The following is a 24,898-nucleotide window of genomic DNA, read 5'->3' as shown; positions in this document are numbered from 1 at the left end:
TGGCCCAACCAGTTATTCGGTTCAGGGGGCAATTACTTTTTCACACAGGGCCATGTAGGTTTGGATTTTTTCTCCCTAAATAATAAAACCATCATTTAAAAACTGCATTTTGTGTTTACTTGTGTTATATTTGACTAATGGTTAAATGTGTTTGATGATCAGAAACATTTTGTGTGACAAACATTTAAAAGAATAAGAAATCAGGAAGGGGGCAAATAGTTTTTCACACCACTGTATATCACGATGTCAGTGTTCTCACTAGCATCTTTTAGCCTGGCGCTCCGCCCGGCTAATTTAGTTGAGTGCCCGGCTGTCATCTCGCATGACATTGTGAGATGACAGCCACAGATCTGCAGGCACAGGCAGATCTAATGATCTTCAGAGATGGTAAGGGACGAGCGGGAGGGTGGGCAAATACTGCTAAAGCTAATAGCGGGTGTAGAAGCGGAGTAGAGTTAACAAGCAAAGAGTATGGGGAGGTGGGGTTTCGAGAGCGGGCTGTACATGGTAATAGCGAAGGTGTAGCAGCTTAATACAGTAGCAAGGAGTATAGAGAGGTGGGCAGGCGAGAGGGGGCTGTACATGCTAACAGCGGGAGCGGAGCGGCAGTTCACAAGCAAAGAGGATGTGGAGGTGGGCGGGCATGAGGAGGTCTGATAAAATAAAAAAGTCTAGTGAAACCAGCCTGTCAGATATCAGAAAAAAGGCGTCAGGAACTGATATCTCTGTTCTCAGCGTCGGCGCAGTCTGTATAGTGCAGCTGAGCGTACAGCAGCTCTCTCCTTGTAAAGTACATAGCAAACCAATATATACACATACAGTTGTTTAAGCATTAGGTGTGTTCTGTGTGCAAAAATCCTTGTAGCACTCACTGTGGTTCCTGTTTAAAGTGACCCCATCTGCCGTTCTTATATTTGCTCATATTTGGACCTGCGTTCATATTGCAAAAAGTGTGAGGAAACCCTGGCAGCACACACTGTGTCCTGAGGGTTTTGTACGGAAGCATATTAGGGCCACGGTGAAGAAAAAAAAATACGGACAAAGTGAAGAAAAAAAAACTATATGTCGAGAATAAAGTTGAGATGTTGACTTTATTCTCGACATGTCCACTTTAATCTTGACGCTTATGACGAGAATAAAGTCGACATGTTGCTACATAATTTATAACGAGTGTTTGAGAAAATCTAGTAAATTAAGCATTCGTTTTAAAATGAAGTTTAGTTTATGATCTACTTTAATGACCAACTACGAGAATAAAGTCAACATATCGAATTTAATCTCGAGATAAACGGCGAGAATAAAGTAGAAATGCCGAGAATAAAGTGGAAATGTCGAGAATGCGTACCTGCCGTAGTGCAAGTGTGAATTGAATATCCAACAGGCTCTCCCTTTCCCACTCAAAAGTCTTAATGTTGGTAAAAATGCACATTACACCTCTGAAAGAATAATGCAAGAGCTGCTGGCTGTCTTAGCATCAGAAATAAAATCTAACATACTGAAAAATATACACACAGAAAAGTTTTTCAGTAGTCAGTGTGATGAAACCACACATCTCAAATGTAAAACAATTATTTACATTAAATATGTTTGCCAGGTCATATTTAGGTCAGAGGTCAGAGTTAGTTTTGTATCAACCCACAATATGACTGACTGCATAGCGAAGACTATAACCAACACACTGAGTGAGACTATGGACACTATAGGCTTGAAAACTGCTAATCTGGTTGGACTAGGGTCAGATTGAGCGGCTGTTATGATTGGGAAACAGAAAGGTGTGGCAAAACTGCTTAGAAATAAAACATCTGGACTCGTGGTCAACTGCCACTGTGTAAAAACACTGATTGGCCCTTGCAAGTGCCCAAGCAGCAGCAGCTACTGTACCTTATTTAACAAAACTGAACATCTTAAGGCAGCTGTTCTATTTCTTCCAAAATTCTTCAGTTAGGATGGCTGGTTTAACGGAAATTCAAAATATTCTGAACATTCCCCAGATTAAGCTGAAAATGGCCAGTTACACTAGATGGCTGTCTGATGACTTTGCAGTACAGTACAGTCACTACGACTGCACTACAGTACAGTCACTACGACAGTGTACGAGTGATCTCCTTGGAGGGCCCAGATCCTGGGAACTTTGATTATGGGGAAAGCTTCAGACAACTGGGCCTCTAGGAAGAAAAGAAGAATAAATATTTAACTGAAGACACCTTCTCCATATGCAAGTTGGCTTTGAAGAATATTTTTAAATTTTTCTTCATTAGGTTTCCTATCCTTTTTTTCAATGTTTTTGTTTTTCTTCCCAACAGCGACAATACTTGTGCCTGTTGGTTTATGTCATAACAATTGTTATTTAAAATTTTTGTTAGGGTTGCAGGATCCTAAATTGGATACTTCTTAAAATAATAAAAATTATTCTTTCACAGGTATCAATCCTTAAAAAAGAAGTCATATTGAGCTTTGGAAAATAATTAATAATAATTAACTAATAAAAATAGTGCACATTTAATTTTCCACACCACCAAATTTCCCCGTCCCGCCCCACCCGGCTGGAAAAAATTTCTGGGGAGAACACTGCGATGTGTAGAATACAAATCCATGTATGCTCAAGTTTTATAATGCACAGGTTTGAGCTCATCTGGGGTACTGTGTGCAGTTTTGGGCTCAAGGCTACAAAAGGGACATAGCAGTGCTGGGAAAAGTCCAGAGAAGAGCGACTAGGCTGATTCCAAAGCTATGAGGGTAAAGGAACAATTAAAAGAGCTGTGCCTTTTCAGTGTTAGCAAAAGAAGATTAAGAGGAGACATGATTGAAGTGTTTTAAAATTATGAAGAGAATTATATTTTTCATTTAGCATTATGAGGGGATCAAGTCTGTTACTTTAAAAAGAGTTCAACAGGGACACAGTTAGAAACTTGTTAAGGGTACATTCTGGGAGGTGTTTCTTAATACAGAGAGCCTTAGACACATGAAATAAGTTACCAAGTAGTGTAGTGACCTTCAAAACTAGATTTGATCATTTTTTATTTATTTATTTATTTTCTTTTGGAAGTATCAAGTGGATAGGGTTGGTGAGCTTTAATGGGTTTAATGGACTGCTCTCATCAAGATTGTCCTAAAGAAAATGTAAACAAAATAGAAAAAAATAGGATTGAAGTGGTATTGTTGGTTAGACTTTCAATGTGTGCTTCTGGAGGGTTGACGTTTTCACACCAGATGCGTGTACTTGAATGAACACTGATTTCTGGGATTGCTGATACTTAAATATAATGAAGGGTGGAAGAGGGGGGACTTCCTGTTTTGATTCAGAAGTGATGTCAATAGTCATCCTTTTTAGAGTCATCGAGTCTGCAGGTAAAAGGGAAGATGTTAATGAGCATACCACTACAGTCTGTGGAGGTGAATTACTTGTGTACTAAGAACCTTGAAAACGCCCTGTAAGTGCATGTTTGACACACCCCCTCTCTCCAGATCAGCTCAGACCCAGTGGTATGATTGGACCTGGCCGAGAGGTCGTGGACCCAGGAGAGAACATCAGCATTGGCCTTTTAGGAGCACTGCTGGATAACCTTTACTCTTGAGTTGGGCTGCTTATGGGTTGCCATCTACTATAGCTGGGCATGGTCAATTACCAAGATCACTTCACCAAGAATGGGGCGGCACGGTGGTGCAGTGGTAGTGCTGCTGCCTTGCAGTTAGGAGACCCGGGTTCGCTTCCCGGGTCCTCACTGTGTGGAGTTTCTCCCCGTGTCTGCATGGGTTTCCTCCGGGTACTCTGGTTTTCTCCCACAGTCCAAAGACATGCAGGTTAGGTGAATTGGCGATTCTAAACTGTCCTGTGTGTGTGTGTGTGTGTGCACCCTGCCTGGGGTTTGTTTCCTGCCTTGCGCCCTGTGTTGGGCTGGGATTGGCTCCAGCAGACCCCTGTAACCCTACAGTTAGGATATAGCAGGTTGGATAATGGATGGATGGACTTCACCAAGAAGATAACACCTGATGAATGATGAATCGCACATTTTAACGCAGTGTAACTGTTATTCTGGCCCAGCAGTTTACAACTCGGGTACTTCATAGGATATTCAGTCTATTGACGATCTAATTTAATACTATCGCTAGACCAGTGTCGGATGCTTCAGTCTAGAGTATAAAATTAGCAGATAAGTAAGGAGAAAATACTACAAGGACAGATATCAGAGCCTTCTTGAGGTCAGTGAATATAGCTTTAGTTTGAGTATCCCATACCATCAAATTTGGAGCCAGTTTTTTGTCTGTTTTATGCAAAAAGAAGTGGGTTATGAACCTGTGATAATACTGTGGTAGTCCTAGGAAGGCGTGTACTTGTCATTTGTTTCGTGACATTGGACAGTCCTGCATGTCTGCAACAGTGGAATATTGGGGTTTGGCTGTGCCTCGTCCAGGTATATAGCCGATAAACTAAAGTAGCGTTTCTTGAAATTTTTGTTTTGAAGCCGACTTTATATAGTGTTTGAACAACAGGCAATACATGTTCCTTCCAAGTGCCAGAATAGATTATTACGTCATTTGGGTATAGACCACACTATAAAACATTATGGGGCTATAGCAATCTGTGTACAAAAAATGCTGAAAAGTCCCGTGTAGCTTGAGTGGTTGAACACACTACTCCCAAAGTCCACTAGGAGTGCTAAATGTTTTTGTTTTTTTTTTTTGTTGTTTTTGTTTTTTTATTTTTTTTTTGCTAATCCTTTTAAGGGAATTTGACAGTAGATCTTAGTTGTGTCTAGGGTGGTGAGATATTGAGCCTCCCCCAACCATCTGAGGAGATCGTCTCAAGTGTTGTATTAGGTAGTATTGAATTGGGAGACTTGGTTAAATTATACAAACACCAACTTCCATCTGGTTTTAGTATCAATAAAATCAGACTTAAACCAAGGGTTGAAACTGTCCTCACTTACTCAATTACCCTCACTAGGTCTAGCATGCTTTTAATTTCTAGCTCTTCCTCCACCTTCTTTACCTCCAGGAGTTAGAAAGGGTGTTCACAAATTGTTACTCTGTGTTGAGTGATAATGTAATGCTCACTTAGTAAAGTCAGACCTAGTTTTGCATCCACAACTGCAGTAACTAACAGGATGCCTTTTTGGTGTGACATCAGTTCACTATCATGATAGAAAATGCAAAGGAGAATAGGGAACCTTGTCTTTCTTGTATTTCTAATAATTAAGAGTGGATCATGACGCCAGCACTATTACACACTCCCCTGGCTGAAATTCTTAATTGGTCTTGCCCAGTTATGTACTCTGACTTGTGTTCTTTGTGCATGCTGCAGGTTTTCTTTAAGTAATTCTTTTTTTTTTTTTTTTTAAATGAACCTATTGTGTGACTTTGCTTTGTACTTGTAGAGAAAAGTGCCACAGCTTTCCATCCTTTCAATATATCCAGTAGACCTTGGGTTTGTCTTCCATATTGTTAGAGGCTTATGGGACTTCCTGGTATGCAAAGAGTACAAGGAATAAGAGGTGCTCCCAATCTCTCCCATCCTCTCCGACCACCTTCTGTTAATGTCTATCTGAGCATTAGATTAATCCACTCAATTAAAACACCGGCTTGCGAATGATGCACTGAGATTTTTAAAAGTTTAAATGTGCCTGATTTTGCTGGGACAGGCTTGGTCTACATACAAATTGAATAAATGGATGTGAAACTGAGATGGGAATTCCGTTGTTGAGAGTGATTTGTTGAAGTATAAAAGTCTGTATGTACATGCTGTTGCCAGTGCAAAGAATACATGTTTCAAATTTGGGAAAAAGAATAACATTGACTTAGATCTGTTCCTTGTAGCAGCTGAGGAGGATATTCATTTGATACCTGTAGCAATCTAGAAAAACAATGGTGGCTGTTTTTTTGTGATATTAACTGATGATTTTTGAAAGAGAGCACAATTTTCCAGTAACTAATGTGTTTCAACAATAAGATTTTAGATTTTGTTAGATCTTGTAAATCCTGGATATTGCAAGTTACAACCCATGGCTTCAGTTAGTATGTTAGTGTGTTTCAAAGTGTATTCTTGATTTTTTTTTTTTATTCCTCTTGTTAATGGAATTGTAGGCTAGAAAGTAATTGCGTAGGCATGAGGTTATCAATTCTGACAGACACGTTTCATGTGGTAAATTGGTACACTGTGAAATTAAGGCAGACTTCTATTTTAATCCTATATCCGCAAGTTTGCTTTTTGTCAGACAAATTTCTGATGGTGCTGGAAGAAAGACATTGCTGCTGAAAATTTAATTGGAAGTACATAAATGGCTTTAGGTACTGAAACCACAACATGAAGCCAGTTTGGCCTTTAAAATAAACAATAATCTTTTGAATATTTGGATTAATATTAAATTGACAGCCAGTCAACATGAGATGACCAAATTCAGAATAAACAAGATGGGGAAGTGTCAAGAAATTTGTTTCATAAAGTCATTTTTCAGTGCTTCTGTATTTGAAGAATAATATGATAATGATGAATAACTGGGCAATTGAATTTGTCTGGCAGAACCAGCATGATGAATTAAAAAAGCAGTACTACAATCTGCAGGAAGAGCATCATCAGCTTGGTGAAGATCATAGCAAAAAATTACAGGAACACAACTCTAAATACGATCAGCTACAGCAATTGAAAGAAACGGAGATATCTAAATTGAAAGGTATGGTTAATAACTTAAAGAAATTCTAGGGTTTTTCTTTTGACCTAAATTAGCAATGTTCCGTGATGTTCAAGGGGGATGCAAAAAATTACTGGAATTTGTTAAAAGAAGAAGAAATCTTTAATATAAAACTTACAGCAATTCCCATTTAGTCACCTTTAAAATTTGTGTCCTTGAGAGGCAATACATTTGTCCCATCTCTTCTCTCATTCCTGTTGAACGTTCCCTGTGCTCATCTTTTTGTTACTGTGTCTAGAGCCTTTGGTGGTTTCTCCTATACTGTATGTCTACATGTTAGCAGATCTTCTTCCCTTCAGTCTAAATTCTGATTTCTGGAATGAAAAGAAGTCCTAGGGAGTGATATCTGACTGGTGTGAAAAGTACTGACCTCACTGTTTTTGACCAAGAATGTAATGACTGACAACGCAGTGTGTACAGGTTCACTGTCACGTTTCAAAATGGAGTTTTACCAGATGTTTTTCTTCCTGATGCTTTCCCATAGACGTCTCAGCAGTTCAGTGAAATGTCACTGGTTGACAATCTGTTCACAAGGAACAAACTGTTTATTACCAAGTTTATCAGTGTTAAAAAAATAATCATTATTTCTTGAAAATCTGCCCTGAAGTCACTTGTGCCATTGTATAGTAGAATAAATGGCAGAAATCCACAATTGATCATCTCCGCATGACGCCTTGGCAGACTGATTAACAAGACTTGTAGACGCATGATACCTAGAAGCAAATTTGAGAATTACACAGCTACTCTACCGATTCTGGGGATTTTTATGTCTCCAGACATACTCACCTTAACATGTCATTTGAACATGGTATAGTGTAACCTAATTTTTATTTTATTATATTTTGCACACTCCTCTCAGGTATGTAGATTTTAAATTTATTTAAGGTTAGTACATTACATTTATATTCCATAAATGAGGTTAATATCGTAATATCTGCAGGTAATATAATGCTTTGTAAATTAACACTAGAATTACCAGAGCCTACGAAAAAACTCATAGATCCGTCCCACCTTAAATCGTTTTTTAAAACCATTCTCACCTCTCCGCCAGCCTCCTTTGTCCTGTAAATGTGCCGATAAAAACAAACTGCAAGCAGCCGGCTATTCCATCCCCCACCGACTCAGAACGTGCACGAACTTCTCCGAGCTCATGCCTCGATTATCTGGGAGTGAAGTGGAGTTTTAGAGTGGAAATAATAGATTGTTATTTGGAACATACGCATTTCATGTGTGTTCCGTTTCTACAGTGATCCGTGTAAACACAATGTTAAAACAGAACCTTTTTCATATTTTAGTAATAAATGTTACAAAATGTAGACATAAACTATAAAATGTGTGAAGCCTGACAGCCAAAGAGCAAATAAACACTTTCATAAAAGGTTCAAGACTTTTACAACAGTTTCCGTGGCGTACTGGCCTTCCCCGTGCCACACAACCCAAACACAGTCCTCTTCACACAAATACTCAGGCCTCTCTTTGCCTCCTCTGCCTCGACCTTGTCCTCCTCCTCCTCACCCGACTTCAGCCTCGATTGCTGGGAGGCAGGCCCATAAACCGTCCAGTGTGGTGGCTGGATCTCTGCAGAACCCCCTAGCGGCCACCCCATCTCCTAACCGGGCTGCTGTGGTGGACTCCATGTCCCATGGAGCCACGGGGGAGATTGAGGAGGAATCCACTGCCAGGGAGACTGCCCCCAAGCGCCCCGGGGAAGGCATTGCAATGTCCATAATGCGGCAGAGGCGTCCCAGCCGGGCATGGGATCCGGCTGTCCGTCACATGGCCCCTCCCTCAGATGAGGCTTGTGGGGCTCATCGGCCTGCCCCGCGTGGGCCAGTCTTCTCCAGGACGGGGAGTCGGCATTCCTGGTTCCGCGGCTGAGCCCTGTCAAAACAGAATAAACAGGTCTGGGGGCGTTGCCCCGACGTCCCTCGGTACAAGCCCGCCAGACATGGCCACCGCGGCCACAGTTATAACACCGCCGACCCCCTCCAGTACGGCCCCTCTGCATGCGGAAGCAGGTAGGGAACACCTGCCCCTTCGCCCCCTCCGAGGAGGGCTTGTGACGGTTCCGCCCCTCTGCAGTGCAGCCCTCCTTCGGGTCCAAGCCGTCAGGCATACACTGCACTAAATAGGGGGTTTCCGGTTTCCTCTTCCGGTTCCCCTTTTTCCTCTGGGACGCACTGGCGGTCTGAGTCCCCCTATGAGAAAAGGAGGGACCCCGCACCGCCTGCGTCCCTTTAGACTGCCGCAAGACCGGCGCTGGCGGTTGGGGCGGGGTAGTTTGGCAGCCGGTTTCCACCTGCTGCCTCACCGCACACTCGTCCACCTTGCTGTCAGTCATAACAGCAGCCTCTTGTGTGGTGGGCGGGTCCGCCTGACAGGCAGTATTGACCAACGCTGTTGCCGATGCGTCCCGCCCCCTTTTCTCTGCGGTGCCGGCTTCACTTACCTGCACCGCTTTGTCCTGCCGGTGGGAGGCTGGCCACCTGCCGTCATGAAGCCATTCAGACAGGGCCCCGCACGGAATACCGAGCTTCTTCTCCAGCCCCTCCTTCGCTTCCCGCAGGACCTGAAAAACTTGCAAAAGGGACTGTAGGGCGAGGACAACAGAGTTCACCTCCCCTACAGCCCAGGAAATATTAATAGTGGTGGCTGGCGGTGGATTTGGGCTCTCCGTGTCACCCTCCGCCGGCCACGTGCCAACAAGACCCTGTGGATCCCCCACGGGCCCCTTTGGGTAGTCTGGAGGAGAGGGAAGGGCGTCCGTCATCCCCGCCTGCCGATCCTCCTCGCCGGGTGATTGACACACGTCCCCCCCCTACCGTTTACCTGCTTCTTGAAGCTGCTCCGGCTCTCCTTGCCGGGGCACCACGCTGGGGAGCTCGTCCGGGCTTTCCTCCGCCAGCCACTGGCTCAGGCCGAAGGGAAGACACAGCTCCGCCTCGTTCTCTCGAGCTGGCCGCCCGTCCGCCATGGACACTCGTCCCCCTGCCCGCACCAGGTGCTTCGCCCCTCGGCGTCCAGGAGGTAGGATGACCCGCAGGCGGAAAAACATACCCGCAACCCGTCACCTACTTCCGGTTGCAACCCGTGCGCCGGACTAGCGTGGCGGCGTCTGCCAGTTGGCCTCTGTGTCCGCCCAGCTTTTTTCTTCCCCATGACAAAGGCGGCTTCGGTTGGGTTCTCCTGCGCTGGGTGGCGCGTGCCTGCTTGCGGCCCCTGCCACGTGTGCGCGCTTCTCACCTTCCTCGCGCTGTACCTCGTGTGCTGTGTAGACCTGACTACTTGCCTGTAGCTGCATCGGGATCCGGCTGTCCGTCACACTATATAGTAATAACAGTAATTTTATTATTATATAGGAGCTTACCTGTCTGCCTATCATATAGTGCCTTTCCTTCCTATCTATATATCTGTCCCCTTAGCTGTTTTTTATATATCTATTATACAGTGCCTTCTCTGCCTGTCTGTCTGTCTGATTGCATATAGCGCTGAACTTACTGCTCTGTACTATTCTGTCCTCTGCATGTCCTGGAGTACAAAAGAAACGCCACCATACAGCAACATGTGCGAACTGGCAAGATCGAGGAAAAAACACGCGGTCACTGATTACAAACTGCAAGATGAATGAAAGAGACAATATATATAAAAACATCATCGCACTAATGCAATATTATTTGAAAACGAACAGCATCAGATCAGGTTTGAATATGCGCCCGATCTGACGCTGTTCGTTTTCAAATAATATTGCATGTACTGAACTATTTTAGAATAAAAACATACATTTGATTTCAGTCGGTCTGTAAGTGTAAATGCATGATAATTGTAAAGGTTAGCTTTTTTTTTTTTAATTCAGTTCCATTCTCTCAGTCGCGTTCACGATCCACCCCCCACAATCTGACAATGCTGTTTTCACATAAAGACGCGCTATAACTCAAATGTGATTTATTTGGAGACGCGCTATAGTTTGAATGTTATTTATATAGGGAAGAAAGTACAATGTCAGGTGCTCATTCAGTGTAATAAGAACCATAGCACAGAGAGATGTGTACACTGCAACAAGTACACATGTCGTTAATGTAGGAAGGGTGTGTGGGAATTGTTAATATTTGAATGTGATGATTTTATATAGCACGGATCGGAAATCAGCAGGTCTTCGCATTGCACCACGCAAGCTGTCGTATCAACCGCCTACTGTAACTTGCTTTATTTTTTCTTCACTTATAGTCTAGAATAAAAGTGCACATATTTTGTTATACTTGTACACCAACATATGTTCCTGTGTTTGAACGACACGGGCATGCTCAAAAAAATAGACGTGTAATGCCACGAAAAGTGCACGCAGGCACTTCAGTTCGCAAGCATTGGTACGAGAATGCAGTCACAAGTACGTGAATAAAAAAAAAAAAAAAATCTAACCTTTACAAGTATCATAAATTACACCGGCTGTTACACACTGAAATCAAATGCATGTTTTTATTCTAAAATAGTAAGAATAAGAGCAGTTTACTTCTCAAAACTGAATCGTGTGGGATCGAACTCATGACCTTTTGAATATTAGTCAGCGGTTGATATCATTACGCTACCATGGCAGCGGTAGTACATATGTGTCAATGTGGCATGCTAAGGCAGCTTTTTTCTGCAGTTATATTTTTGAATAAAAGCATACTTGTTCTGCAGAGGGGACTGGGCGGTCTCTTGGTCTGGAATCCCTACAGATTTTATTTTTTTTCTCCAGCCTCTGGAGTTTTTTCTGTCCACCCTGGCCATCGGACCTTACTTATTCTATGTTAATTAATGTTGACTTATTTTTATTTTTTTGTGTCTTCTATTTTTCTATTCTTCATTTTGTAAAATGAGGAAAATGTGCTATATAAATAAATGTTGTTGTTATATTTGTACCTTTTGTGAAAGTGTTTGATATTTGGACTTCAGGCTTCATACATTATATAGTTTATGTTTATGTTTTGTCATTTACTACTACAATATGAAAAAAATTTCTGTTTTAAAAATGTGTTTACACGGATTACTGTAGAAACGGAACACACATGAAATGCGTGTATTCCAAATAATGATCTATTATTTCCACTCTAAAACTCCACTTCACTCCCAGATAATCAATCAAGGCATGAGCTGGGAGAAGTTTGTGCATGTTCTAAGTCGTTGGGGGGGGTGGAATAGCCAGCTACTTGCAGCTTTTCTTTTATCAGCACATTTAGATTAACAAAAGACACTGGTGGAGAGGTGAGAACGGTTTTAAGAAGTGATTTAAGGTGGGACAGACCTACAAGTTTTTTGTAGGCTCTGGTAATTCTATTGTTAATGCTTTGAAAACGAATGTATTTCATTTTTTTTAAAAAGCAAAAAGACTTGCATTATCTCCTTAAAGGCAATACAATGTAATATTAATTAATGTGTACGTATGACAGAAAACATCTACAATCTACATGAAGAGAATAAACAGTTACGAAAAGCTCACATTGATGTGCACGCTCAACTCCAAGATATGAAGGTAAATTATTTTTGTTTTACAGAAATAAAATTGTGTTTGTGTACATATGTATACATATGTACTCTGCGTGTGTGTGTGTGTGTGTGGATGGATAAATTCTGTTCTCTCATTACAGTGTAATATGGAAGCAAAGGTCTGTGATGTACGTATTTGTAGCTAGAGCTCCACAAAGCTCCACAAAGAAAAAAAAAATGAGTTGCATATCTTAAAATAGTTTCTTATTCCTGAGCTTTCCACAACCTACCAGGTGTCATCATCAGAGGAAAAATATATAAAGTGTGTGTGTGTTTAAATTGTATATCATGGACTGAAGTAAATGACATAATAAAGTAAAAATAGTAATTTGTTAAATTTAGGATTTACTTGTATTTCATGATATATTTTCAAAGCTATTCTTTGAATTTTCATAGCTATTATTCTTTAAGAGGGCAGCCATTATGTGCACATTTCAATGGTCTGATTTAACTTCACAAATGAAAATAACATGTAATCATTGGCATATTTTAACCTGCATATTAATGTTCTTTGTTGTGTTATTTTTGTTTGTTCATTTTTAAAAAAAGTCGCTATAGATAAATTTTTTGTAGCACATTAATGGACTTTAGTTAAAGAAAACCATCATTTACTGATGCCTACTATAACAAGACACGAAATTCCTCTATTTTACTTCTTCCTGAAAAGGGTAAGCTCTAGGATACATTCACCATGTTGGACCACTGGTAATTTCTCTTTACATGAATTAATTTTTTCAATATAGCAACAGCATAAGGATTTAAAAACTCGACATGATCAACTTGCTGTGACTTTAGAAGACCACAAGAGTGCACTGGCTGCTGCACAGGTCTGAAAAAAAAAATCTGTTTCCCTTCATGTATTGTTAACCAAATAAGGACACAATTCTTTAATGCTTGTTTACTGTGCAATACGTGGTTTTTAAAATGCTGCATAACTGCATGAAGGAGAGGAGAGCATGCTTGCATGTAACTGGAAATTCTCAGAAAGCCATTTTAAATAATAAACTTTTAATTGTATCTGTCTCTCAGTTTGAAGGGAAATATCAATTTATGCTTTCACTGACTCTTGACCTTGTGCTCCATGATGTATTTATTGGAACGAGTGGCATCCCTCTAATATTGCAAAAAATGTGTTATGGCTGAACAGTAGAGCACAAAACCTTTTTCTTTTATGATTTCAACAAACATATGAGCCTTTAAACTAATGTTAAAATGTTATTTCATTTTAAATTTATTATCTCATTTATCTCAAACTCCATTCATAGCAGGTTTCATATATCTGTTGAAAAATATTGTTTGACTTAATTTAATTGGATGGCTAATTTTGCTCTTATTCTAATGCATCAAAAAAGATACAGATTATATATTACTTTTTTTTTTTGCAAAAACAAACTATACTGTCTCTTTTCTTACTTTTTTTGTACAATATTTACAAAGAAGTGTATGCTCCAAGGAACTCACAAGTGGAAATGGTGTTCTTTTACCTACTTCATGGTTAATTTCCTTCATACCTAAATCTCATTATTAATACACACTTTTAAGACAATAGGGAACAAATAAAAGTACTGCTTGTAAGTGTCAAGGGTACTTGTAGCTAAAGCTTACAAATGTCATGTTTAGTGAATGTTGTGACCAAAGCAAGCAGATTTCTAAAATTTGTGACAAACTAAAACCCTTATTGATACTGATAATACAGGCAGAACACATTAATTAGCCCACTAATAAGCCAACATTTTACATTAAAAATTATAAACTACTACTCATTTTAATAAAATCCATTTAACACTATATCTTGAGTGCTCTGTACACTTTTTGTGTTTTTACTGTAGGCAGTCTTCCATTCCTTTTTCTCAAGTTTTTTCTTTTTTTTTTTTTAAAACAACCTTTTAAAAGATCTTAATACCTGAATTACATTTGTTTTTTTACCTTTAGTAATTTGAAACAGGTTGCTGAAGCAAACAAAATTGTCTTGCATATACCTGGTACATTTAGAAAACTGTGGGAAGGAAAAAGCAAAATGTTTTTGCAGCATCAGTGGTTCCATATGAAGGTTGGCTCATAGCATTGAATAGTACTCCCCTAAGCACAGCCTTATGAATGGACAGGACCAGGTGTTGACTGTATGTTTATGTGATGTATGAATGCAAGTTTCTATTGATTTTGTTTTTGGCAGGTGGAATTTTTCATTAGGTGCTGTATATAATTGCTAAGTTATTTGAAGTCAATTTACATTTTCAGTGATGTTCTTACTTCTCAGCCACCTTGCACATGTTTTATCTGAGGAACAGCAAAATGAACAGATTGTGACTGTGCTTTTGCAACTTCCATCATTTTTTTAAAAAAATTCTTTGTCGCAGCTATAAGTAAATCCAAATTAAGAGACAGATAACTTGGAATGCTCAAGCTCTGACTGAACCAACTATATTTTGTTCTCTTTATTGACAGTTCAGTTTCCAATGGTGCTGCATGCTTGCTTTGACAGAGGATCAGGATGTAACCTTGCTGTTTGCACCCGCTGCCGAAGACTTCTACTAACATTCTGACTAACGCTGTTAGTTTATTGCATGCCTGTGTTTCACCTTGGGAGATCTCTGGGTTGTCTTTGACTTTTTTTTTTCTCTGAAGTATATACATAAATTTAAAAAATATTATAATTGTTTTTGACATGATCATGTATTCATTATAGCAATTGTCTCAGTTCTATTATGTACTGATTATAAATGGTATCCATAAAATTTTAAAAATCATGCTAAGCATAAGCTAGGAAGTCTATCATCACCGATATTTTGTAGATAATGTAACCTCTTGAATATCAATAACCTTTTTCAGTTCGATAAAACTTACCTCAGAGTTCTTCCCCCAGATCATCTTTTCTAGTGCTACATTCTCAGCATTACGTTTTGTCAGATGCTTTCATTAGACTTTTTCGTTCTATTTTTCATCTATTAGTGTCTTTTTTAATTTTTGCTTGTCTACACAATCAAGTGTCTAGTTGTTTTTTATTCATAATATAAATCTGCAAATATTTCTAATAAGATAAAACTAATTTATTTTATATTTATAACCAATAACATTTCATCACTTGCTTTACAAGTAATATTTTACATAATTTATTGTTATATGGGCTGACATGGTGACGCACTACTTAGTGCCATTATGAAGCCTGGGTTACCCTAATCATTTTGTATGTGGAACTTACACGTTCTTCCTGTGTAGGGTTTTCTCCCCCTTAAGACATGCATTTTAGACTGATCACAGATTCTATATAAGCATTAAAATGCACTGGCACTCTGTCAGGGTCTGTTTCTGGTTTCGTACAACCCTAAATTCAATTGAGTGCACGTGAAAATATAGGTAAAATTCAATTACAACGAACTGCAAGGGACCTAAAAAATATTTCGTTGTAATGAGAATCTATATTGTTGCTATAGTGCTTTCTTTAACTTGCATCCAGGCATTTGCAATCATTTCAATAACTTATTTTGCATTAATTTTAATCTTTTCCTGTCTACAAGATATGTTGACGAGAATTTTTCTCTGCATTTCCTTGCGATAATACACTTTCAGGGTGCGAATGATGCCCAAATCCAATGGCTGAAACACTGCTGTGCAATTGGGTGGGAGGAATTCAACTCAAACATTATCTAAATGTGGAATCATGTTGTGGGCAGCACAGTTATCAATCAGAAGCTGAATCATCCTTTTCTTTTTCTTCATATTGTGAGGTTTCCGAACTCTTTTGGGATCCTTCTACCCCCTCACCCCCCAACGGGAACGTCATGCTGAAGTGCGTCTGTGGAAGATTGTTTGTTTGTCCGTTGCCAGGGCAGGGCAACAGCAGGCTCATAGCACTGCAGTGAAGAGCCCCAGAAGTGAATCCTAAAAGATCGTAGGCGCGCTATAAGTCCTTGTCTTACACCCCAAAACACTAGGTTGAGTGTGAGTACTTCAACAAAACCAGCTTTATTCAGCTTGAAACATGAACAACATGGTTATTTATTGTATAACTTGATCTACCACTCTCCTATACGCTTTCACAGCAGCCAAGCAGGGTTGTGACCAGATTAGTGGCCAAGTAATACTGTTCCCTGCACTTACAATGTTCCTTGTATCACCCATCGAGATCTTTTCTGTTTGCTTCAGTGCCGAGTTGCATCAGAGCTGTGAGCCTGCTGTTGCCTTGGCAACAGATAAACAGTCTTCCACAGATGCGGTGACTGCACTTCGGGACGGTCTTTGGCGTGTTGTCCAGTTGGGGGAGGTACCAAGAGAGTTTGGAAGCCTTACATTTTGTTGAATGAGTACCGCATTAATAGGAATGTTTCTTGAACGAGCATCACTGAACCACATAAAAACGGCTTTTTCGGCGTCCTTAAATGCAGCATTTCGTATGCATTTGCAACCCTAGATTTTTTCTTCTTTTTTTGCTCGTCTTTCAAGGAAGTTGACAGTGTCGATGGCAAAATTCCGAATTCACTGGTAACATCTTTTTTTCTTTTTGTCACAATCGAAAGCTGCAAAAATTTGAAGTTTTTTTTCTAATATGAACTGTGTGGCGACTGACCTAGACACAGACAGGCGGACACCGATGGTTCACCAACCAACACACATTTATTTATAAGTTCCATATTTACAAATGCACACAACCCCAGTACTCCCGTACCAAATCACCCTTCAAGTCCAGGTCTTCCTCAATTATGCCTTTCCTTCACTGCCTCCATTCCTCTCCTTCAGGCTTCGTCCTCTTCCAGCCGACCCCAGCTTGTGAATGGAGGGAGGAGGCCCCTTTTATATTCACCCGGACATGCTCCAGGTGACTCTCAACGAATGTCTTCCAGCGTCCTTGGTAATCGTTCCCCCAGCACCTCCGGGTATGGCAGAAGTGCTGATGTCCAGGGCTCTTCAGGCATTTGGGGGGTCCTCTGGCGGTGATCATGGGCCCCCATAGGGTCGAGCTTCGATGCTTCTCTTCCGTGGTCCCCATAGCCACCAGGGAGGTCACCCCCTTTGTGGTCCAGAGGAGGCGTAATCCCTCCTTCGGTCCTTCCGGGCATCCCAGCTGGGTACCGCCCCCAGCCGCTCGCCACAACTGTTATCGTTTTTTCGTTTCTGTCATTTCTATAGGAGGGTGACAATGAGTTATATTCCAATGGATATTTTTCAAATGTTGACAAGCAATAAGCAAAAGGTATCAATGAAAACCACCGAAATCAAAAACAGTAAAAAAAACAGTATAAGGAAATTTCAAAGAAAGAAAAAAAAAAATGACAGTGTTTCTGTTTGGGGATCGTAGTGCACAACTGAGGTGATACCACAGAACTGCCCTGTAGATGATTCATTCAGGCATTTCAAGGTCTTTTGGGCACTTCGTTATAATGAAAGTATCTGCAGAATGTATTTCGTAGTAACGAGATTTCTATAAACTTGTGTCATATGGGTAAACTGTTCGGACCATAAAAATACTTCATTTATAATGAAAATTTCGTTGCAACAGAATTTTACCTGTATGTTCTTGTAAATTGGAAAATAAAAAAAATATATTTTAAATTTATAATAAAGATAATGTGTAAATACAGTGTCAAATTCCATTTGAATCAACAAATTTTTTAATTCTACAATCCAACATTAACACCTTTTTTATTTTTTTGTAACAAAGTATTCCTTTACACTATGAATCTTATACATCATTGTTGATTAATGAACTGTCTTCTGTAGGGTAAATATTTACTTTTAATTAAAAACACTCTAGTTAAAAACGTTTTATATAACTTACAAGTACAATTTTCTCTTGGAAGTTTTATTTAATACACCACAGAGGAATACATTTGAATAACAAATAAAAGCCTCCATGTGGATACATTTTTGTAATATTTGAGTTTTCTTTTATAAAGTATACCTAAACTACTTTAATTCTTAGCTATGCTGTCTTTATGTTGATGTGGTTCATTTTATTGTAGATACAGCTGGGTGAATTCAAACAACTTAAAGACACACTGAATAAAATTCCAAGTTTTAGAAATCCAGAGCACGGTGATCATTTGGACACTAATGAAGCTAAGGAAAAAATCATAACTGATGAACATCGAAGAATTGCCGAGGAAGGAAGACATGACACTGAAACTCCTCAGGTGTCCTTTCAACTTTAATGTTATAAATGAAGTCATTACAAACGTTTTAAAGACTAGCAAGTTATATAAGGGAGCCTTCTATGATATATTAAAAGCTATCAATCATCTTAAGATGCTGTTTTGTTTAATGTTGTACTTTCAGTTTTGCTGCACTATGATCACTAAACCAGGTTTTCCTTTTAAGTTGTTTTTGTTATGTAAACCTATTCATGATATCTTTCTTCAAAACACTGAGTCTTGAAAGATGGAATATTTGTGTTGTGTTTCCTGAGAGTAATGCAGAGGGAGTAGAACTTAAGGATGTCCATATTCTATAGGGATTCATTTTTTTCTCTGTCTTGGTATTGCAGTGGTGTTTATTATATTGAGCAAACATCTTGATTACCCCAGACTGACAAGGACATTCATGCATTCCCATGAAAATGTTCTAATTTTAGCTGCTTCAGGTTTCAATGGCACCACCACTTGTGGTTTTATAATTGAGACTACTCTTATTTGACAACAGTATTTTTCCATTTTATCCTGCACTGTAATTTTATATGTAGTATTTAAATAATAGAGAACACCATTTGATATAAATAATGTTTGGTCTTTCTCATCATTTGTTTATTCTCTCATTGTTTTATTATCTCCAAAGGTTCTTGTGGACCATCAAAAACATTCCCAGTCACTGAACAGGGCTGAACAAGCAAATGACTACCAGAAACATATGGAGGAACCAGAAGTCCACGATAACCTACATCAGAATGAGCAAAACTCTCCCAAAGAGAAAATGAAAGACCAGATCAGAGGACAAGAAGCTCCAAAAGTAGAGGAAGAGCAACGTCAGGAGCTGGCAGAGGAAGAAATGGAGCAAGCTGGGCAGGCAGAACATCTGGAAGAAGAAACTGAGCAGCACCAAGAGGGAGAGGAGGATAATGAGCTGGAGGCACAAGAGCACAAGCCACACCTGAAAGAAATGCATGGGCCTATCCCTAAAACAGAATCTCCTCATGATGATAACAATGAAATTGAAGAAAAAGAAACAGTGAAGGTACAAAATCTGTAAAATTAAAAAATTTGGACGTGAATGTCAGTAGGCAATGCCCCCTAGGAACCAAGTTATCTGGACTATTCTAAAGCTTTTCAGTAATTATTTACTGCTCTGATGCTGATCTTTCTAAACATAAAACAGGTCATTATGATGGCAATTGACGAGAAGAATTCAAAATTAATTGCAGAATTACGGTATTTGAAGGTTCCTCTAGAGTGCATCTTTCTCTTGTATGATTTGGCTCAAAAACTAATCAGCACATCGTTATCTCATAAAAGGCTTAAGTTTAGAGTTTGGTATTTTTCCATCTAGCCATTTTAGCTCTAGACCATCCTCAAAAAACTATTACACAGACCCATCATTAAGATATTGATGTTTTTGGTATCGGGAGATCTGTCAGAAACCGGAGATCGAAATTTTTAATGAATCTAAAGCTTTTGCTCCTTCCCTATAGACAATGGGTTATGGTTGTGGAAGAGCACAAAGCAAAAAGCTAACATGTAATTGAGAAAAAAGACACATTTTCTGAGGAGTTTACTTGGTTAAATTATTGCACAGGTGTTACAGTATAAACATTTTTTTCAAGGTGAAACCATCTCAAAATACTTTGCATTATGTTGTGTACAGTGTGTAATGCATTAATGCTGTTCATAGGTGAAAAACAGAGCTTTATAAAGTAACTTTTTAATAATGATGCTGTTACATCATCAGTGTTATTGAAGATAACACTGTAACTCTTCTGTGCATTATAATTAAGTTTCTCATATTTTGTGTTTAGGGCAATTGTTAAAGAATGCATTGTGAAAAATACACCTTGTTTAAATTTTACATCTTTTGATTAGCTTTTCCATTTCTTCAGAAAAGTATAGCTGTGTTCATGATAAATGTAACGAGTATAAGGCACTTGATCAAGAGAAAAAGGGAGTAATGAGTACATGAAATAAGTATAAGAATAATCTTTCTGGAAGTGTAAAATAATAAGTTACATCTTCAGAATGGTAAGTTGTGGGTATGAGATGCTAAGTAGAAAGATAAAGCAATGTTTGTTTTTACAAAATGTCATAATGGGAAGATTATTATTTTCTCATGAATCGCTGCTGTTCTGATCAGAAAGCAAATAAAGAGATATTTTTGACTGGTAAAGTAAGTTAGAATACTGCTAGAAAAGTGTTTTTTTTCTGTTTCCAGTTAAGAATGATATTCATGTACAGGGTGGTCCAGATCTGATTATGCAATTTTAATTACGCTATAACTTATTAAGTTTATTATACAGAGAATTCACAAAAAATTATTTTTGTTGCTAATAGATGGCTGCACCTGCCCTGCATTCCAAAATGGCGGGGAGACAGTTGTCAGTCGAATAGCAAATCTTTTGTCTTGTATTGTTTTCTTAGATCAGGACCACCCTATAGGTGTTTTGGTACTCCCAACTTGATATCATTTATTAGCAGTACAAATGCATATTTCTGCTGTTTAAATTGTTATTAAAGATGAAAGTAATTAGCAGGAAGAAACACTAACAAAGCTAAATTATGAGGTTGTTTAATTCTCCGTTATAGAAGATTTGAAATAATTTATTCAATTAATGAAAAAAGACTAATAATGGTTGAGTTTGTGAATGTGAATCTATAATACTCACAAAACATGTGCAATTTTGATATTTGATTATTCAATCATTCCAGTGTTTAGTTGGAAATCCTTAAGGACTTGGTTTAAAATAAATAAATAAAATGCACAAAGACATGATCAGGATTTTGTGGCTATCATTAGTTACTGTATCATCACAAAAATAGATTTATGTTGCCCTCTACTGGTAGTCATGTATTCAACTGATTTCTAAAACATTGCTATACTGTCTTTAAAAAAACAAATTATGAAATAAATAATATACATAGGTATATTGTATCTTTTTTTAAAAACATTTTATTAGAAGCAATAAATAGGAACTGACGGTAATTAAAATAATTTCATAACCTGTAGAAATCTAACATTTAATGTTTCATTTTCTTTTTGTTGTATATTCAGAAACGATTACCATTTATGTTTTAGGAGCAGCTCCATGGTCAACCTCATTTGAAATCTGCTTTTGAGGAACAGCTAGAGCAGCAGCGCCTGGCAGCAGAGAGAGCAGAAGAGGCCCGGAGACTTAGGGAGCACCAAGAAAACCTCCATCGACAGAGGCTTAGAGAGCATGCCGAAAGACAACAACAGTTAAGAGAAAGAGAGGAGCAGCTTCAGATGGAGGCAGAACACAAGGAGCGTATCTTCAGGCAACAGCAGCAAATCAGGTTATTTATTTATTTATTATACTCCTTTCCATGATAAAAAAAAATGCAACTTATGTAGACATTTATTCTATACAACTGTAATCTTTAAAACTGTTCAAGGTGAATGAAAGCAGAGTTTTAACACTAGAAAATGGTATTTTAATATATAGCAGCTTTTTAACTAAAGAGAAATTTGTGGCAATTATGAAACCAAAATTTTAATATTATTATACAGTTTATTTGCATAAATTACAGTTCCAGCAGTAGAATGACAGCCACATTTGCCAAAGGTAAAACATTTTTATGCACTCTTACAGAACCATACTATTATATTTTTACTTTCGGTATTATGCCAGAGAAGAACATTTTGAGTAGCAAATGTATGAAAATAAAGTGAGAGATGAGCAAAATTATCAGAAGCTAGACAAAGTAATTAGTTCTCCTCTGCGGGATCAGGCTTAACATGTAACGTGCTTGTCACATGATGCTTGGAACCTTTAACACTGGGCTTTACCATGCTCTTTCTTGCACTCTCCTGGTCTTGCACAGCAGTGATTCCGAGCGGTTGGTGTTCTTCTAATATGAAGATGAGTGCTAAAGCAGGTTGTCTACCCCCATGTTGCAGCTCTTATATGTTTGAGTACTCCAGATTGTACCTGCCTTCCCTTTACAGTAATCAAGTACCTGCATTTTCCTTGGAAACCTGGACTCGCCTTTCTGTCTTACATACAACTCTGGGACCCAAGCTTGACAATACCTGTATAAAAACAAAAAAAAAAAGCTTCTTATATTGCCAAAAATATTTTACTTGAAAATTAAACTTTTTCTTTCAGTGTAAACTGATGCTGTTTCTGGTCTCATTGCACAGAAAACTTTCAGAAGCACTACAATATCCGCACATAACTACCCACGTGGACGCTCATTGTAACACTGACTCAGAATTTGGCTAAACCTATATGATGATGTGCCTACACTCTCTGCTGAGCCTTGCTGAGACTACCCAAGAGCAGAAGTTTTGCAACAGACTGTTACTTTCATTTGGTCTAACAAGAAAGAGAGTGCATGTTGCAGGTTTCCCGGGACTCTGCAATAGTATAGGCGCAAAATTAAGTATTTTTTGTAACGGATTATCATCTTTGGTGGCCATTTTTGATCAAAAAAATGTTCATTATACTGAAATATAATTTCATTACAATTAAATCCATTAAACATGATGTTGCATGAATGTTTGTCCAGGCCAACAAGATGTATTGGTTATTTTGAAAATTTCATTACTTCGGTATTTGCTATAACGGGATCTGACCTGTATGTGTGTTTATATAGCAGCTTCTGAGGCTTTGCCTTGGGCTTCCACACATATATATATATATATATATATATATATATACACACACAGTAATCCGTCCTCGATCGCGGGAGTTGCATTGCAGACTCCACCATGATAGGTGAAAATACGCGAAGAAGTAACCATATGTTTGTATTGTTATTTTTATATATTTTAAGCCCTTAGAAACTTTCCCTCTCTGTTTATAAATATTCTCCGCACAGTTATACAGTAAACCCTTGTTTATCGCAGTTAATCCGTTCCAGACTCTACCGCGATAAATATATTTCCACGAAGTAGTATATATATATATATATATATATATATATATATATATATATATATATATATATACTAGCAGAATACCAGCTACTGGCGGAGAAGTAGTGTGTTAAAGAAGTTATGAAAAGAAAAGCAAACATTTTAAAAATAACGTAAGATGATTGTTAATGTAATTGTTTTGTCATTGATATGAGTGTTGTTGTCATATCTATCTATATATATATATATATATATATATATATATATATATATATATATATATATATATATATATATAAAATAGCTGCGATTGGCAGCTGAGAAGTAAAAAGAAAAGGAAACATTTTAATAATAACGTAACATGATTGACACATATATAAACATATATATATACATATAAACATATATATATATATACACATATATATATACAGTTATATATATATACATACATATACACACATACATATATATACATATACATATATACACATACTGTATATATACACACACACATATATATATACATACTGTATATACAACATATACATATCTACATATATACTGTATATACACATATATATACATATCCACATATATATATATTAGGGGTGGGACTCGATTAAAAAAATTAATCCAATTAATTAGAGGCTGTGTAAGAATTAATCTTGATTAATCGTATGTAATCGCACACGTAAATTTGCCCCAAATCGCAAATTTTTTTTTATTTAAAACGGTTTTAGTGGGCGACAGAATCAAATAATAGACATGGACATGAATATTGTAAACTGAAGCTGTTTTAATTTCTGAAAAAAAAGCTTTTAAACTGCATTTGAATTCAAAACAGAAACAAAAATATCATCCCTGGTTAAAATTGGGCAGACTTAAAAATAAAGTGGTAGTTTAAGTACTTTAAGTACATTTTCAGAATAGTATTGTCTTTAAATAATAATAACCAAAATTTCACCATAAAGTGCAGTTTTTCTTCTTAAAAAATAAGTCAGAAACATAAAAGGTAATTTGACCAGCTTATCTTTAAACTCTGAGTAACATTAGCCAAAATTATTTTGTACATTAGGCTAAAACAGTGTGATCATTGAACATTTTGTAATTAGATGTATTTAGAATTACTAACGGTCACGGAAGTCCAATGATCCCCAGTAAGAGCCACAAAGTCCGCTTTCTGTAATGCATCTAATTTTGCTTGCTTTTCAGTGTGCACAAAACCATGCTTTTATCAAGGCTTCGGGTAGTCGAAATGATCAGTCGTAGGAACGCGCTTTATTCCGACTCTAACATTTTTGTAGCTGTGATGTGTGCATCAGTGTAATGGATGTACCAGGAAATCATGCATTGACAAAAGTTCCCGCTTGCTTGGAATTGAAAGTGTGATTAAATCGTTATTTTTAACGCGTTATGGAGTACATGCATCGAAGCTTCTCAACTGTGCTTGTGCTAAGAAAGGGAAAATTTTAAAAATAACGTAACATGATTCTCGTTAACCTAATATTTTTCATACGTCCCAAACCAAGGAGATGGGAAGGTAAAATGAATCGGTAGCGCGACATAGTCAGTACATCCCTCTCGGGAATCGAACCTCGAATGTCGGCGTTAGAGGCTTAAGACTCTACAATTGCGCCACCGCTTGTCTATGCTAAAGTATGTATTGTAGATCG

At 38.2% G+C, this 24,898-nt stretch overlaps 1 protein-coding gene across 2 annotated transcripts in view; it reads left to right on the top strand.

The window, feature by feature from the left end:
• golim4a (golgi integral membrane protein 4a) overlaps window positions 1-24,898 on the top strand; it is a 115,153-nt gene that overhangs the window by 62,956 nt on the left and 27,299 nt on the right. The window contains exons 5-10 of one of the 2 annotated variants that reach the window (XM_039757069.1): window positions 6,518-6,668; window positions 12,113-12,195; window positions 12,953-13,036; window positions 18,167-18,337; window positions 18,975-19,370; window positions 21,420-21,658. In XM_039757069.1, coding sequence (XP_039613003.1) covers window positions 6,518-6,668; window positions 12,113-12,195; window positions 12,953-13,036; window positions 18,167-18,337; window positions 18,975-19,370; window positions 21,420-21,658 — 1,124 coding nt within the window. The remainder of the gene's footprint in view (window positions 1-6,517; window positions 6,669-12,112; window positions 12,196-12,952; window positions 13,037-18,166; window positions 18,338-18,974; window positions 19,371-21,419; window positions 21,659-24,898) is intronic. The other variant, XM_039757076.1, reaches the window with a different exon arrangement.

Source organism: Polypterus senegalus, chromosome 1 (assembly GCF_016835505.1).
Source record: "Polypterus senegalus isolate Bchr_013 chromosome 1, ASM1683550v1, whole genome shotgun sequence".
Lineage (NCBI taxonomy): Eukaryota > Metazoa > Chordata > Cladistia > Polypteriformes > Polypteridae > Polypterus > Polypterus senegalus.
Note: the sequence above shows the minus strand (reverse complement) of the source record. Positions and strands in the feature narration are given on the sequence as shown.